The 19309-nt window shown below is 32.1% G+C and overlaps 1 protein-coding gene across 1 annotated transcript; it reads left to right on the forward strand.

Annotated features, from left to right (window-relative positions):
- The first annotated feature begins 326 nt into the window (after window positions 1–326).
- LOC139498859 (melatonin receptor type 1B-B-like) lies at window positions 327–17087 on the forward strand. The gene is made up of 3 exons (XM_071287443.1): window positions 327–378; window positions 11805–12096; window positions 15227–17087. The coding sequence occupies exons 1-3, from the start codon at window positions 343–345 to the stop codon at window positions 16069–16071; spliced, it is 1173 nt and encodes a 390-aa protein (XP_071143544.1). The 5' UTR covers window positions 327–342; the 3' UTR covers window positions 16072–17087.
- The last annotated feature ends 2222 nt before the right edge of the window (window positions 17088–19309 follow it).

Below are 19309 nucleotides of genomic sequence, written 5' to 3' on the forward strand. Positions count from 1 at the left end.
GAAAACTGGTAATTATTTAGTTTCAAAATTAGATATGTTTTTACAATATTGCGTAGAAATCACGAAATAGAAATTAAAAAATGGGAAGAGGCAAAAACAGGTGGTTGGTAAGTAGGTGAAAATATTCCAATTAGCGAGATTAAAAACTGCAAATCAACCTTAATTTTCTGCAATTACTCGGTAATCGCAGTCATATTAAACAAATTTGTTTTTTTAAATATGCATTAAAATTGCTATGATGTTAGCACAGTTGATATCCAATGAGAATGCAATAATACGTAACCATATAAAAGTAAATATACTTAATTAGAAAACAGTTGCGGATCAAACAGTCAAGAGTGGATGATGGAATCAGATATTACTTATCCGTGTCTACAGGTAAGGAACATGTGTATTTATTAGAATTCAAAGCAAATGTCCTGATTTTCGACTATGTAAATAGGTAAGCTACTACGGTAGCAACCATTTTACTTCAAGCTAAAAAAAAATTCGCACGAAGCACAACCAAATGTATTTAGTTTTTCGACGCAATCAATCAGATTATTTTTTTTTTAACTTCGACATTATGAGGTATGAGGGAAATAGCATTCATAATGTTTTTGATTTGTCATCTGCTTGACCAGAATATTGTTTTGCATTATTGGGGATCAGAATAATTTTTTTTAACAAAAACACACCCCACACCCGGGAAGTTAAATGGTCGTTCTCTGACAAAAATGCGGATTTATTAGAATTCAAAGGTACGGTTATGATTTTCAATAATATATACAGGTAAGAAGACAAATGTATTTATTAGAATTCAAAGCAAAGGTCCTGCTTTTCGACAATATTCATATATAGATAAAAACAAATATATCAATTTATTGGAAATCAAGGGTCCGGAATGTTCCAATCAGTTTCAACAATGTATAAAGGAAAGAAATAAAAATATATCACTAGTAAAGAAAGGAAAGGTTTTGATTTTTGACAAAATAAATAGGTAAGAAAACATGGGGATTTATTAGAATCCAAAGGAATTAAAGGTCCTTATTTTCAACAATGTATTCAGATGAGAAAACACGTATATGACAAATTAAAGCAACGTTTCTGATTTTCAATAAAGCAGACTGGTAAGGCAAACGTACGTTATTATTAGAATTCAAAGGTACGGTTCTAATTGTCATTAATGTATACAGGACCAAAAAAAAACCACATGTATTTATCACAAGCGTTCAAAGCAAAGTTTCTGAATTTCAACAAAGTGGACAGACAAGTAAGGCAAACATATTTATTTATTGGCATTCAATCAAAGGACCGGTATACAAAGGTCCCAATTAAAAAAAAACCAGAACGTTAAACAAACATTCACCTTTTGCAATATAAATCTTTAATGTTTTTAAAAAATATGTAAACCTTGGTTTATATTTAAAAATTAAACGCATGTGGTTCTTTTGGTAATGCTTAAAGTGAACTGTATAAGAAATTCTTCAAATAAAAGTAAGAAGATGTGGTATGATTACCAATGAGACAACTATCCTCCAAGTTTATATGAAGTGGGTGTAAGCAATTATAGGCAACCGATTATGATGGGAAAAAAACCCACAATAGTCTGTATAGTCAGCTATAAAAAGGTTATTTTATGTTTTGATTTGCAATAAAGCTGACAGATATGAGTTGTGTACTTTTAATATATTTCTAGTTTCATATATAAATATGTACATGAGGCGAGAATGTAGTGAAGTTTTTATCTTTTTTAATTGTCTAAATTGAACAGATATTCACATTTTCTAAAAAGAAGTCTTCAGACTTTAGAAATAAGATGTTGTATTAAGTACAGCTCTTCATAAGAATCAGGCAGAGTGCCATATACATGTGATTTATGACGGTTTCAGATTTTATCTATAAATGGCCTAGAAGAAGCAGTAACCACATACTGCTAAAAAAAAAAATTTGAGTAGGAAAATATGAGTGGTTGCCATGGTAACGGACACTCTATTTTTGGGTTGTTAGGCGTGGTAAAATCTTTAAAAAATCAGCTAAATCACTACAATTCAGAGCCTGATTATGAATAGAATCATGCATTTTTCATTAATTTTCATATGTAACATTGATACAACTTAGTTTAAGCTTCATTTTAGTTAATATTGCATGTAAACCAAATTTGTAAATATTTTGAAAAAGTTTGCCACAAATGCATATTTTCAATTTTTCTGAATTTGGGATTTTTGCGAAATTATCATATTTTCTCGGGTGTTTTTACTTTACCAAATTAAATAGAAAAATTCTTGGGACTTTCTTTACTTTTATCACCATAGCAACCATTTTTTTCCTTAGAAACGAGGTTATTATTTGCAGAATATAGCAGTTTAAGAGCTTAAATGTACTGAATTGTTTCATAACCGATAATAAAATACATACAAGCATACGCTAACTCTAAATTACCATCGGTAAGAGTTGCTGACTTCAATAGATACCATGGAAATACATATTATCCATAGCAACATCTATTTCAAAATGTATCAATGGAAATTTATATAAAAAAATACATGTACAATGTATAGAGGGTGTTTATATTCAAATTTAAGTATGACAGCATGCTTTGCTTCACTCGGTCTTTTCTGTTCTTTTCAGAAGGTTCAACAAATGTAATATATAATGTAACAATGGGGTTGGAAGGTTGGAAAAAAAGGGGGGTAGGTTTATTAAAAAAAAAATCATACATGTAAATTCTTGAAATGATAACGTTTGGTCGTAGAGCTGATTATGAATAGAATCAAACTTTTTTGTCAGCATATATAACATCGATATAACTTGGTTTTAACTTCAGAGCTTAGTCAAGATTGCAGTTCAACCCGACTGTTAGATTTTTTTTTAAAGTATACTAAATAACACATATTTTCATTTTTTTCTGAATCATTGAGTTTTGTGAAATTATCAAATTTTTTCGTATGTTTTTCCGAAAAGTGCAAATATGTTAAGCATATATAAAGCTAGCATTGTAGTAACAAAATTTGAAAACTACTTGACCAAAATAAATAGTATATTGCGTGGGTCTCTCTTGAATTTTATCACCATATTAACGTATTTCCCCCTTGGAATAAGAGATATTATTTGTTGAATTCTGCAGTATAGGAAATTCAATGTTCTTAATTGTTTCCAAACCTTTATAAAAAATATATCAAAAGATATATAATATAATTTTATGTTAAAAATTACATGTAATTAGGTTTAATAATGTTAATTTTTTTTCTAATGGGAATATAATGCATGCTTTGCTTTGTTTCACTTTCAGTTCTGTCATTGCTCCTTGAGAAGACTCAACAAATTTAAATATATACACTGTGGCATTTTGGGGAGGAGTGGAGGTTGGGTAGTTTTTGTTTGAATCTTTCATAGATCCTTATGAGGAAAATTGAGAGATTTCGCTATAAAACCCGGTTTAATCTACCATTTTCTACATAAGAAAATGTCTGTACCAAGTCAGTAATATATGACAGTTTTTATTCATTCGTTTGATGTGATTGAGCTTTTGATTTTGCCATTTGCTTGGGGACTTTCCGTTTAGAATTTTCCTCAGAGTTCCGTATATATGTTATTTTACTTTTTCCTACAACATTTGGTCAGGTTTTGTTCAGAGTTTCAATCTGGTGATCTATAATTATTCAAAAAATGTTACTAACAGATGATGGACTTCATGTGGATTGCAAAAGCACATTCTAGCTTGTGTCAAGGTCCATTAAATTTTTGAAAATATTGCTCTGACAATATAATGTCCTTTACCACTGGTAAGAAATTAAGAAATTTTGGCAAAATTTTAATTTTACTAGCGCAATAACAATCACAAATTTCATCCAAACAGCAAGAGACTCAACTTGAAATCTCACTTATAAATATGAGCTTACAAACCAATAATTGAAACATTTGGTTTAAGCATTTCCAAACTAAAACTGCAGTGACAAGGACAGACATATGGACGGACAGACCAAAAGAATACATAGAAAGTCATGGTGCTTTAAGAACACTTCAAACATAACAAAGGTAAAATCTCTTTGTTATAACTGTGCTTAGAATATGAGAGTTTAAGATTGGAAAGTAAAACATTTTTTTCTGTTTATTGAACTTTCTAAATTAAGGTACATTTTCCTGGGTTCATCTTTCTCTAAGCATATTATTGAGGGAAAGAAAAGCAATAAATCTATATTTAATAACCCTTTCAGTCATGATTTTTCATACACCTATTTGAAAGTACACCAAAACGGAACTAAAACTATAGGAGATGTAGGTTATACGTCAATAACACAGCAACCAAACGACAAAAACAACTAATGACATTTAGCAGGCAACATACAGATTTTAACAATACTAGTAGTTACATGTATAGGTGTCTACACAATATGTCAAGTTCTCAATTATTACTCATTTATCTTTATAAAGATTTTATTGAAAATGAATGTATATAATTATAGTTGGGATCCCACTAACATATTTAACCCCGCCACATTCTCTATGTATGTGCGGCTGCCTGTCCCAAGTCAGGAGCCTGTAATTCAGTGGTTGTCGTCTGTTTATGTGTTACATATTTGTTCTTTTATTTCACATGGGACACTAAATTCTTATATTCAACTTGTTGGGACTAGAACGCATTGATAATTACAAAGACAAATAAGATTGGTATTTACTGCGCTGTTTCTAGATTTGCAGTTAATTAAATAAGACCATAGGTGTAATTTGTCTTCAAATTAACTGTTATTAATCTTGTATTTATTCACATATTCTCAGCTTAATAGTGGTTTCATTCCAAATCTCGGGATTACTGCACAGTCTTTTATAAAGGTTACAGAGACAGATAAAGAAAATAGGGGCGTAATTCATCAAAAGGTTAAAAAAAAAAAATACACTGAGAGTAGCCAAACGATATTTTTGAAGATTCAACCTGACAAAATGATACATTTTTACATGTTTACTATCTTAAAGGAGAAGAGGGGGGTTTTAGAAGGATTAGAAGTTTGCTTCAGCGGAATACCCCTCCCTCCCCCCACCCCGCCCTCCCTCCAACACACACACACACACACACACACACAACAAGATATAATGTTATCGGAAGCATGAACATATTAGATATATATAATAATGTGCATAGTAAGGAATGATTCGTTATTAATACAATTATTTTGTACAATAATTTTCTTTTGATAATTTTGTCGGTAATAGTATAATCATTGTACCGGATTAGCACAATTCTAATATAGCAGATGCATCTATTTGTCTATCTCGGAGATCCTGAATTCTAATTGCGGAACAGTAGTACATCAAAGGAGTTATTAATGATATGCTAATAGCTATATATTAAGAGTATTCCATTATACTGGACTTCTAATATCAACGATTACCAATTGACTATTATTATTTTTTAAGTCCCCACCGACTTAATATGTGTTCAATTTGTCTGTCCGTCTATCCGCCCGCCCATCACACTTCAGTTTCAGTTTAGAAATGCTTTGACCAGATGATTCTATTTTTGGTTTGTAAGCTTATTATTATGTTGCAGATTAAGTTTGTGAAATATACTGGTCAGATAACATCTCAGACTTGTGTGTGCTCTAAGAAATAAAGAATTTTCTTACAACTGTTAAGGGCCATATTTATCTTGCCTTACCATAAACCAGGTTTGCCCGGCTATAGTAATCCCATGAAGTTCATCATCTGTTAACTTTCAAAAATTGATTATCAAATGATGAACTCGAAATTAAGTCCGACAAAACGTAATTATCTTTTCAAGGATCAACTTGTATGAAAAATTTGAAAAAAAACATGCCCCACTTTTTTCCCAACCCTCCAACCCCAATGTTACATTATATTATCCATTTATTGAACTGTTTGAAAAAACACGAGACAAGACTGCGAGTGAAGCTAAGAATAAAGTCATATTCCAATTTGAAAATAAACACCCTCAATTTATGTATTTTTTACATAAATTTCCATTTATGCAGTTTTTAAATGGATGTTGCTATCGATAATCTTTGTTTCCATGGTAACAATTGAAGGCAACAACACTTGATGATAGTTATTTAAAGTTTGCGTTAGCTTTTATGTATATTCTAATCGGTTATGAAACAATTCAGGACATTTAAGCTCTGAAACTGCAATATTCTGCAAATAATAACTCCGTTTCTAAGGAAAAAATCGGTTGCTATGGTGATAAAAGTAAAGAAAGTCCCAAGAATTTTTCTATTTAATTTGGTAAAGTAGTATCCAAACTTCATAACTACAGTGCTAACTATGCTGGACACATTTGCAGTTTTCTGAAAAAACACCCGAGCAAATTTGATAATTTCACAAAAATCCCATATTCAGAAAAGTTGAAAATATGCAGTTTTATCATATGTCCCCAAACGAATCAAATTTGTTAAATTATACGTATCAATGATATATATATATATTTCTATGTTTGATATATAATTATGTGCATACGTTGAGACTTTATTCTATCAAATAATTCGTTTTTCTTGAATTGTCTATTTTAATCAGATAGTCACATTTTCGAAAATAAATCTTAAAAGTATTTCTAAATATAAAATTGTTTGTTCATATTTAATCTCAACTGGCTCATTAAGTATAATGTTCAACGTAAACTGTACAAAATAAAATTCATTACCGTAACAATATTATTTGAAACGCGGACAGACTAACTTTTTTCATCATTAAATCCTCACATAAAACCCGTATTTATATTTTTTATCTGAAAAATGGTAGTAAAATACGGGGTATGAGAAGAAGATCATGATGAAGAAATAATTTATTTCCGATTGTGTTCCCAAAAGGCATAAACATTACAACATCAATAATTTTCATAATTCAATACAAACAATGAGCTAACAAAACAAAACAAAAATAATGAGAACAATTTAAGTAATAATTCTGAAAGAATATGTAGATTAGGAATCTTTAAAGTTTTTTGTATATACATTGTATATATCCAATGCATTTTAATGCTAGTGTGGTTGATATACATGTAGATAACAAACAAACAGCTAAAAATAGATATCCATATATGTGTAGGACTATAAAGTGCGATGGTACTCTAAAGTAGGATGGTCGCGCTAAAGTGCGATGGTCTACGCTAAAGTAGGATGGTCGCGCTAAAGTGCGATGGTCTACGCTAAAGTACGAAGGTTCCTCACGCTAAAGTGCGATGGTTGTTTGAATGACAAAGTACGATGGTATATCACCTAAAGCGCGATGGACCAAAAGAGCTTAGGACGTTAAAGTATATGGATATTTTCTGTAAATAATTTTTAAAAATGCAGGCGTATTTATCTGTACATTTGAATGCGAGAGAAAGCCGAAACTTGCCGAGCTTTTTCCTTACAAATACATGTTATATTTTCCTACAATGTACAAACTAATGATTTAGCCGACAATGTATAATTTACGCTTGGAAACATGTTCCTTTATTTGACCTACAAAAAAACATTTGCTTCACCCGACAAAGCACGGTTAAATATTAACAATTTAAACCATTAATAAAACAGCATTGTATGATTAAATAATTTTCATATTGATTTACATGGAAATGCTTTTGATATGAGATTCTTTGTTTCTAAAATTTAAGAATTATATCCAATCTCGGAAGTATTATATTGACTTTAATTTTACATCTGTCACCGGGGAAACTTGGTGACTTGTTAGGATGTGTAACAAGAGCCTGACTGAATGGCCTCTTGCTACTGAAACTGTGTGATGCACCTGATCACACAACGAATGATTGCTGTGAATAGCAATGAGAACTCTGAACTCGGAAACTCTGGTGAAAACTAACTACTGAGACTTTGGAACTAGCGATGAATAAACCAATAATTCAGCATGGAATACTAATACGTTTATTACAGATGGACTGTGTTCAGTGTAAAGTCCTGAGTCCAAATCTTGCTTATAGAAATTATAAACAAGTATTTATACACAATTGAAATGACAAGTATAGACATAACAAATAACAATTAATTTGAGTAATATTGTTCACTGACAAAGATTAAACTATTTTTAGAACTTGAAGAATAAATATTAAATGATTATCTGATTAAGACAATTAAGAACATACATTATGAATAAGGTAAAATGTCACTAATTAGCTAACAGATTGAAACATGTCACTCAATGTCCAAACTTATAATTAAATTGCATATCAAAGCATGTTGATTTTAAGTCCTGGATATGAAATGTAAATAGAAACGAAATTATAAAATAAAATGAATTATAAAACACAGAGAATTAAAGTCTTAAATATCAAAACTGAGAATTTTAAATTAAAGTCCAAAATAATAAACGAAGCTGCTTTTTGCACTGTCACACTTCCATGATCCAATAAAGCTACATGTAAGTATTTATTCGCATATGATAAAAACTATATCTAGGTCCATGGTGTCCAATACCAAGCCAAATAATGATAATAATAAATCTTTTCGATTGCAACAATTTTAAGGATAATCGAAATGATATGTTCCCTATCATTGTAAACGTTTATACCTATTTTTATAACTTGGACAGTTAACAAACTCTTACTCACAAACTTGACATAAAAGTCCTTCGGACTTTTATTCAGTTTGTGAGTTAATCGCCCCGGTTTACACATCAATAACCTCTAGAAAAAATGTGTTTAATCCTATAGTATAGCTTAGGTTATATCAACACTTACCGATTTTGAATGAGGTATACAAAATTTACTTATAAATAATACCAATATGGAAATAAGTAAATAAATTTACTGACGTCACACAGCACTAAATGACACAAGCTAAGCAGTGCGATTATTGGCTTCATAATATTGAATATGTTTTTGATTTTATGATCATTAATATAAAAGTATTAATGCAGATGGTTTATCAATGATAATCGAGATGACAATGTACTGTGTAACAGCTTACCCTTCCGGAGCACCTGAGATCACCCCTAGTTTTTGGTGGGGTTCGTGTTGTTTATTCTTTAGTTTTCTATGTTGTGTCGTGTGTGCTATTGTTTTTCTGTTTGTCTTTTTCATTTTTAGCCATGACGTTGTCAGTTTGTTTTAGATTTATGAGTTTGACTGTCCCTTTGGTATCTTTCGTCCCTCTTTTACAATAATAAACAGCTATCATAATCGGTACAACATGCGAGTTAAAAGTCTCCCGTTTTCGTTAATATATGATTTGATTTAACAGATACTCCAACAGAGCTTCCATTAATACCAAAGATAAAAAAAATGATTTTACATCATTCAATTTGAAGATAGTTGTATATATATTAAGTTCTGTATTTGAATTAAATATGCACGTTATATTTTCTTCAAAAATTTGTTGAAAAGTTAAGGGCATATCCAACAGTTTAATTCTGACGGTGAGAATTTTTTCCCTTTAAGATATTTTATTCTTCAATTGACAGAGAATCAAATTTTGCCAAAAAAAATATATGTTGTCGATTTCGTTTTTGCAAAAAATGCTGCTGAAAATTGAACATTTTTGCAATTTTGGAGTAAAAGACGTTTTTTATTTAAAAAAATTAATATGATTTTTTAATCAATATATACTTAAATAATTGGGCTCAATTTGAAGCAAAATAATTCAAGATGGTAAGAAAAATCTAACTTTACCATTTGAAGCATTAATTCTTACTCAAATAAAGCCAAAAACGTTATGGTGGACCCAAACAACGGCAAGAAATGAACATTTGAAATGCACATTTTTGATTTTTTTTTAATATTTCTAACGGTGTCGATTTGGCCAAAGTAAGATATGTAACAGTTATTCTTTGAAAAAAATGAAACGTCATAACGTTTTGAAAAATATTTGTCACCATACTTGTTTTTGAGAAAAATTGAGAAATATAATATTGTTTACTCAATTCCTCCCGTGAGCCTCACAAATTGCGCCAAAAATTAAGACGTTTCCGAAAATAACACCCCGCTAATTTCCAAAGGCAGTGCGACGGTGTGGCAGACAAATGTATTTACAGTGTGACTTTGTTGGGTAGTTGTCTCGATAGCACTTATATCGCATCTTATTTATATTGAAACAGTATCTGGACGAGAAAACGATTCAGTTAGTTTTATTATTGTGTTCGTCAAAATTGTGAAACCCGGGTGTGAAACTCATAAAAGCCTCTATGGCATTACGGGGTTTAGTAAAACTATGACACGCATGTGAAGATTATTTATGTTATATATACTAGAAGGAAGAGAAGTGACACACAAAATGAGGTCTTCTCGTTTAATAGTCATAAGGGAGCAACCATTCTACCTCAAGGGGGAAAAGGGGGTATATAGTTTTTGGGATACGATTGCTTTCAAGCAATCTGTAGACTTATACTAGTGGCTCAGGACAATGCCCTCACGCCAACCGTTTTATTCTAAACATTAAGGACCATCTCAGATTCTTATGATTGTCTTGGTTTAAAAGGTAAAAACAAACAAAGGGATTTAACTTAAACAACTTTCCTATAATGTTCTTTTCATAATCTTCATGTTTGATATTTCTCTTGACTTATATGCGTGTTTTTAACAACACGGAAAATCAGAATCAAGCAGTATTTATATTTAGTGTTTTTATAAATTTAGAAACACGTCAGAGGGAATTCCCCAGTTGTGATAAAAATGCGAGAGTTCTCTGCATTCCGATCAATCTATTTCTGTCATATAAGAACTGAAGTGGAGTTTTACTTGTATTTCACCGTTATTAAATTGATATTTGAGGATATTGTACTTCCATAAAAAATAGAGAACCATTTAGGTTTAATATACGTTCTTACTACAGGGTTTGTTTAGGTAATTATGCGCATGCATATAGTTTTCTTGACTTCAAGGGATACTAGGTTAAATGGTTGCTCTGGATTCCCCACTCGATTGATTAATTTATAACTTATGGGACCCTTTTTATGTATGTCTGCTATTGAGGGTTATTGTTGTTGCATAATTTTAAATCATATGCATCATTTAAATTAAAATAAATTAGTCCACATCGTTCAGTTTTATTTTCAATACCCCTTCAGGCGAAATGGAGTCTTCCATATTATCGTTTCGAGTTGTCTCCTTTCCGGAAGTCACTTCCGTGAATTCTGAATCTAAACATTACGTTGAGAAAAATTAACTCGTTCTGTCGATAAACGTCGTATTATAGTAAAAGCGATCGCAATTTAAACCGAGGAATGTGTACGGAAAGGAGTCATGATCACTGACCCAAAGGAAATTAAATATTTAAAGAGATAGGAATGGGGTTCGTCCTAGAATTAACGTAGGAAAATTGGTGATTTGATACGAAGTGAAATACTTCTCTCACTCTGAGTCTCAGTGACTGCTGTGGAAAGTAAACTTGGAATTGATAGTACAAAAATAAAACACAATATAGGCCTAAGTACATTGTCACACACTTTTAACCGGGCTTTGGCTATTTTGTAACTATTCAGATGACGTAAATTACATTTTACAAGTGCAGTTGAATTAGTTTTGAAAATAATATTATCCAGCTACATGTATACACGTGTCAATGAAAACAATGGCAATCGTATCCCTCAGAGCAATCTGCTCTTTGATTATTCTTTGATGCGAACACATTTATTTAGTTTTTCGACACGATCAATCAGATTATATTTTTTTTCAAAATGTATTACTATAATGTATGGGGGAATTAGGATTTAGAATAATACAAAAAAAATCATCTTAGAAAAAAAACTACCCCCCCCCTCCCCCCCCCCTCCCCCCGGGAAGTTAAATGGTTGTGTCATATGGACATAGGTACCGCGAAAAGCTTTATACCATCGTAATTATAACATAAACGTTAAAAATTTTGCTAACTTTTCAGATGATGAAAAATACATCAGATGGATTCAAGAATCTGACATGTCTGCAGAATGACGATGGCGGGAGACCGTTAGTGGTGAATCCCGCCCTTTTTGACTCGCATTTCAACTTGGCAATGATTTACATATCAGTAATAGCGGTGGCGCTTTTCATTGGAACTTTTGGAAACTTGATGATACTACTCGTAGCCTTCTGGTCAAGAGGATTGAATAAAGTTGGTAAAGAATTTATGGTCAATCTTGCACTGGCCGATCTTTGTGTGGCTGCCATTGCTGATCCAATGTGTATTGTAGGTAAGAATAAACACATGATAGGTTAGAAATCAAAGATTTGTCTCATTATAGATATTATTAGTTACAGTGTGCTAGTGACCTAATACGGTATAAATGGGATGAGAGCGAAGCTCGAATCCCCATATGGAATTTACTGACCCCATATATACTGTATTACGTCACTTGCACACTATGTAACGAATTCATCTTACCGACTATCTTAAGGATGTACTTAGGTTAGGTTTTGGAATAAATGCCAAATGTTCGGACTCCTTGGTGTTTTTCCATACGATACAGGGTAAAATATTTTGCCCCACAACACCTATTTATCTTTTAACATAAGATTTAATAGCTCATAAAATGTCATTTGACAAAATTTAAGCAGATTTTATATTTTCTTTCTTTTGATTTGAGACCTAAATAATACCAATGCAAATATAAGGTAAAAGTCCGAGTCAACCTTTTCCCGCCATTTTTTATAAATCAAATATCTCGAAAAGGACCTATCAATATTTTTAGCTTATTTTGATCCTTAACTAATACCCTTCCAGCTTAAATTATCAATTTTGAATTCTTGATTTCTTTAATTTTACCTTAGATCACCTAAGTATATCATTTATTTACTTGTGAAATTTAGACTAGTGACCTATTCAAATGAGCAAGTCTTTAATACTGTTTAAATTAAGAAACTACTTCCATTAATCCTACATAAACAGATGCAAACTGTTAGGTTTAAATGTGTTTTATTAATTTATTTCAATCTTATTAAATCATCAATTTCTTCGTCTATCGAAACCTTCACGATTTTTTCTCAGTACCGTTTTGTTTTTATAAAGGGATGTAGCCCCACTACTAACCGTGTATGAAATAAGCCCCGCCATACTACTACCTAATATGGAATATAAAGGGATGTAACTCCACTACTAACCGTGTATGAAATAAGCCCCGCCTCACTACTAACCTAATATGAAATATACACGGTCTCCACGGGGATGCTTTTAACCGATCACATTCCTAGAAATGTATAGGAGGTAAGATAAAAAGATATGATCAGATATAATTGTGAGACTTCTCCCCACCAGATACAAAATGACGTAGAAGTTAGCAACTAACGATTACCAATTGGCCTTCGACAATAAACAATACCCATGTGAAGTGTCTACTGTAGAAATATCTCAATGTATTAGTTACAGAATAAATTATGTACCTACTCATGACAAATTCAAAATTCAATCTATTGTTTTACTCTAATCGTACAAACGGTTACCACTAATGGAACTAGAACTGTTTACCCAGCGTTCCCAGTTTATGTAGGTGCTTGAATTCCGCAATTCATATTTTTTCGGTATAATGTTGTATCGACTATTGTCTATCTGATTATCTGTACAAATTCTGTCATTGGTTTCTGGTTGGGCTTGTGAAGTTCAATCAAATGTTTTATTTTATAATTGTTTGTTCCTCGGGTTTTGGACAAGGTTCACTAATGGCACAACATGGCCTAAAATATACTTTATCATAAAACACCAAAAAGGTCTCAATTTGGTTCGTAAATGGGTCTATTTCAAAAGTATAAATGCTAAATATATTAGTTCTTTTCATAAGATTACAAGACATTCGCCAAAGTAAGCCCATTTTGGACATTTTGTCAAAATATGATGATTTTGTGCATTTTTCAGACCTAAAAGCTTTTTAAACACCTTGGACGCCAAAAAAGAGAGACATAGCGATCCAAAATTTCGTTAGCGTCGTAGTCGTTGTCAGTGGCGGCGGTGGCGGTGGCGTCCACAAATATTCACTCTGTGGTTAAAGTTTTTGAAATTTTAATAACTTTCTAAAACTATCCTCGACTTCCACGAAACTTTGGACAGAAGCTTGTATATGATCATAAGATAGTATCCAGACGTAAATTTTGTAAAAATTAAATTCCATTTGTCTCGTATTTAACTTTTAAATGGACTTACATTTTCTGCCACGAAACAACACTTTCACTCTCTGGTTAAAGTTTTTTAAATATTCATATCTTTCCTATACTATCCTGAATTTTCACCAAACATATACAAAAGCTTGTTTATGATCAAAAGCTAGTATCTAGAAGGACATTTTGTTAAAATTTTGTACCTGTTTATTTGTATTTTACTTATAAATGAACTTGGTTTTGCTTCCAGTTAAAATTACATAGTCTGCAGTAACAGTTTTTAAAACATTTATTAGATTCATAAACTATCCTGAATTTTTACCAAACTTGGACAGAAGCTTTTTACAATTAATAGATACAAGTAGTATCGAGAGGAATATTTTTATTGATTTTTTTCCTCATTTTTGTTGAGTCTGCGATTAACAGCAAAAGTAGGCGATACACTGGGTTCTACGGAACCCTTACGAATTTTTTGTTGATACATTGTATTACCTAAAGAAAAGGTATAGTTCATCTACTGTAAAACCTCTCAACATTGAGGTTGTTAATTCAAACCCCGAACGTAGCCTCTCAACATTAAGGTTGTCAATTCAGACCCCGAACGTAGCCTCTCAACATTGAGGTTGTGAAACCCCGAACGTAGCAAGTGCGTTCAAATCTAACCTTAATTGACTAGGACTGTCAGTTTTCCTTCCCACGATCAATAGTTCTCTGAAGACACTTAGGCTCCATTTGCATATACTAACTGACCACGACGATATAGCAAATAGTGGCTAAAGTGGCGTCTAAAAGCTGCAATCATTCTATCAGTCCATTATTTCTAGAATAAAAATTAAAAACAAATATTCTCAGTCTGTTCTTATTATGGTAGATGGCACATTTATATGCAATTTTTGACATTTGTCGTTTAAGGAATGACATATATTTTTTTCTGTCTATACGAAATTATAAAAAAAAATGGAGTGCACACCGAATAATTCGCGTAGCCGGTTATTTTAAAGTGTGCAACACATTTTTTATGTTATTTCGAATAAACAGAAAACCATATTACAGTCATTACTTATAATTTAAATCTAAATTCCATCTCTAGTCGGAGTAATTCATAAAAAATTATTGATGACGTCACGGTCACATGACAAAATAATGTCTATGAGCTGATAGACAAAATACTGCCAGTCAATCAGAAGACGCGTTTCATCCAAATTTAATTATTTATGCATTAACTTGTCATTGTAGGTGTGATAAAAGGTGAGCATTTTTTCAGTGATAAGCCATGGCTGTGTAACCTGATCGCCAGTATGTGTCTGACCGCCTGTTTCTGTGCTTTCGCCAGTCTAACGATGCTGTCATTGAACCGGTACGTCTACCTCTGTCATAACGAGATCTATGACAAAATGTATGGACGTATTACTTGCATTGTAATATGCGTAATGTGTTGGATTACTGCCTTCCTTTGTGAGTTCCCGAATTTCGTCGGATGGGGCGGCCATTACTTTGACCAACAGGCCAATCAATGTATCTGGGATCGAACAAGCAGCTTGTCCTATACTCTTTTTGTAGCGATTGGCTTAATTGGTTTTCCTCTTCTGACGATGACGATTTGCTTCATTCTTATATTTCGTCGGATTTGGAACACCAAGAAAGCCCTTTACGATATAGACAAAGGAAAAGATGGACGGATGGGGAAGGTCATGGTAGAGAGTTTCCGAGCAGCCAAGACTATATTTGTCATCTTCGTGGTTTTTGTCATCTGCTGGACACCATATGCTGTGGTCATTGCCATTGATGTGGAGAACACACTTCCAATGCCCGTACACCTGTTTCTTACACTTCTGGCGCATCTCCATTCGAGTTGCAATTTCATCATTTACTTTGTTGGCAACAAGAGGTTCCGAGTAGTTCTGGGACGTATCTTGGGATGTCATGACAAAACAGCTATTCTGTCCGAAACCAAGAGTTCCAGTGTTCCCGACAGTCCAGATACAACCAGATATAATAATTTTAGTGGAATAAAACCACAGCTGAAGATTACCAAGAAACAAACATCGACCGGATCAGATTCCTATGATGGTCATATGTGATATGACATATTATCCTGGGGGTTATTATCTTGTTTTTTCTCTCAGTTTTCATGCCCCGCCTAAGATAGTAGATGGACTTCATCATTTGACTTTGGTCTGTCCGTCTGTTTGTCCACATGACATCAACTTTAAACATATTACAAATGTTCCATATGGTATGAACTGTTGAAATTGTATGCCAAATTACGGTTATGATCCCGATTACACGTTTCCCTGAACACAGAAATGTGATAGTAGGAAATAAGTACGTTCGATCATGTTAAAGTATTTTGTTAAGGTAGTGTTTATCAACTTGAACTCAGTGGCGGATACAGAAATTTTTATAAGGGTTGGGAGGTAGGCGTGGCACTGACTCATAAAGAGGGGCCCGCTCTAGTCATGCTTCAGTGTTTCCCTATATAATCAACCAAATTTTTCCTACAAAAGGGGGGCCCGGCCCTATGAAAAAAACCTCTAAACCCGCCACTGGAATTTTTGGGGTGAACCTTTGAAATTATAATTATTACGATTTTTAACTCCGAATTGAGTTAATTGATTTCTAAAACTGTTACATCTAAGCCGTTTTAGACAAACTTAATAATCGAAATGTGTTTTATTTTGGTAAATAATGATGCAATAATTCAATATATATATGATCTCACGAAACCTGCTGGAAAAAATTAAAGTAACGGTTTTTTTTTACCTCATAAACTCACCAAAAGTCACCATCAAAGTTTGCATTTTCTTCGTCTTTAAAGATAGATATAAAAGAAAAAACAACTAATTTATCATCTGTTGGTTTTATATTCTGATACCAAATATTATTCAGATTGCTTCGACGCGAAGGCTTTTGTTTTTTATTTGTTAATCTATTTATTTGTTACATTTTATTTCATTATACAAACATCTTAAATCCCTTTCAATATTTTATATTTATTGTTGAATAATCAAATCTTTAAAAATATACAGTCCCTGCTAAATTTACAATCATTTGTTTTATTCTTTATATACCTATATGTTAATCATATTGTAAAACCTGACTTTACTTTGTTTGTTAAATAAAATATTTGTTTAAAAACACATTTGATTCAATATGTTATAAAGTTTATAGACATTCTGTTCATATATACCGAGAAAATATGTTGCACTTGAGTATGGAGACCAGTCTTTAAGTGTGAAATGCCAACACTGAAGTTGTAAGTTCAAACGACGCTCATATCCATGTGCCATGTGCGTTTCGGCTCCGATTTTAATGTTTTATACCTTGGTTCAGGGAGATAACTCTTTAATTCAGTTGTGCGTTTGTAATTGACCAGTTTCGTAATGTGTTTTAAGCATTTATCTGATACAGATTATAAATTATCAATGTATCCTAGAAGCTTAGAATATATTTATGTAAATGGCTAACACAAACGTACTGCTGATTTTAAGAGTTATTTCCCTTAACCTATGTCTACCCTCTAAATTGGTCAGTAATTCTCGTTTTCCTATCGAAAGTTGGTTGATCTCAACATGCACTCCGGTTTTCCCACACATAAAAAAAAACTGTCATAATGTAGCAGCAAATGGCATTAAACACAAACAATCCCTTAAGGTGGTACCCAACACTTTATCTAAAATTAATTTGGCTCGTTTACTTTTCATAAAATTTTGTCAAAGTAAACCTTTAACAAAAATATGAAAATTTCAAAAACTTTAAAGCAACCGCTTTGTCAGAAAAATTACACTGGTTATATAGCAGTTTGACAAACACCAATTTTGATCATTCTGTAATCTGTAATCTGTTAACGTAGTTCTGCCAATCAAGGCACACCTCCATTAACATAGAGAAAAATGTCAATACACAATATATCACAATACAACGCGCATCACTTTATATATTAAAATATAAAAATTTCCGCCACCTCAAGAATTTATGTTATATACACAAATAAAGCACAAGAAAAATCTTTGATAGAAATAAATTAAATGTTCTTCCAATGCAAAAACAACTCATTCTGGGACTACTATGTACTACACTATTAAGCATTTAGAAGTTAGATTTTCTACTGCCTTGCTTATCTATATTAGCTAATAAAGCAAAGCGTGTGTTATGCAAATTATAAAGCAACTGTCTACACATGGGTTCCAAAATGTTACTGGTTTCCTCAAAAACAGTTCTGTTTGCATTAATGTCAGAACTGATTGATAATGAGTTGGATAAGATCAATTGGAAACGAGGTTGCAACTTAAGCTAGGATCAGGCGTCCATTATCTAGGATCTTTGACAAAGGGGGTATTCTTGCCTCTTCTAACTTTTCACACAATAGAATAAAATGTTCCACCGTTTCATCCGCTTTACTACAGAGTTTACAAGTTGGGCTTATATAATATTTCTTTGAAAATGATGCCTTGTGGGTTTGTAGGATATAGTTCCCAGTTGAAATTTTAAGACGTACAGGATTTTTTCTGATGTCCTTTAGATTTGCACTAACTGAAATAGCTAAAGGATGTACGGATCCAATATTATATTTATGGTCCATGAATTTAAGAGTTGAGTAACCTTTTCACTCATCAATAATTTTAGATATCCAATAGTCATGAATTTTGGATTTAACTAGCTTTTTCCATTGGAATTTTGATAACGGATTGTTTAAATAAGCATAGAAGTCATTAATGTCATATTTTAAACATAATTCCTTGACTTCAACTATTATGGGGTTTTATCTGTAGCTGTCTTTCGGCTAGCCGCCATTCAATTGAATCACAATTCGCTCTAGATATGTTTCCAAAAAGATTGATAGCTTTGACATGGATTTCAGCTTCTATTGGGAGTAAACCAGATAAGGTCAGCTACATTGGAATTTAAAGACAAAATTTGTTTGATCCATTTTTTATATTGAATAGATATATCTTTAAGAACAACATATTAAAAGATGCAATCTTAATGATGTCATACAAGAATATGTTCAAACATTTAATGATCGGTGGTACATTATTTTGTCTATCCTGTTACCATTTTCAAAGGAAATGTTTGGTTATTAAGAAAAGGGTTAGATAAAATGTTAAGCTTGTTTTACGTAATCAATTAGATAATTTCAAAGAGAATAAACTTCTATATATATTCATTCTGTAATATAATAGATTATTTGCCAATTTTCCAGGTTGTACTGAAAAATGCCTCTAAAAATTGGTTTTCAAAGGTTGTAAAAATTACCACAAGTAATGCAAGTCTAAGATAGCAATTTATATTGTTCGGCATTTTTTCACCCTTTCAAAT

The sequence above is a fragment of the Mytilus edulis genome, chromosome 12, assembly GCF_963676685.1.
Source record: "Mytilus edulis chromosome 12, xbMytEdul2.2, whole genome shotgun sequence".
NCBI classification, from domain to species: Eukaryota; Metazoa; Mollusca; class Bivalvia; order Mytilida; family Mytilidae; genus Mytilus; species Mytilus edulis.

Bases quoted from the DNA above. Each gene is read 5' to 3' on its own strand.
- LOC139498859 (XM_071287443.1), top strand. From the start codon at position 343: ATGATGGAATCAGATATTACTTATCCGTGTCTACAG. The intron at 379-11,804 runs GTAAGGAACATG...CTAACTTTTCAG, and splicing joins TTACTTATCCGTGTCTACAG to ATGATGAAAAATACATCAGA. The intron at 12,097-15,226 runs GTAAGAATAAAC...TTGTCATTGTAG, and splicing joins TGATCCAATGTGTATTGTAG to GTGTGATAAAAGGTGAGCAT.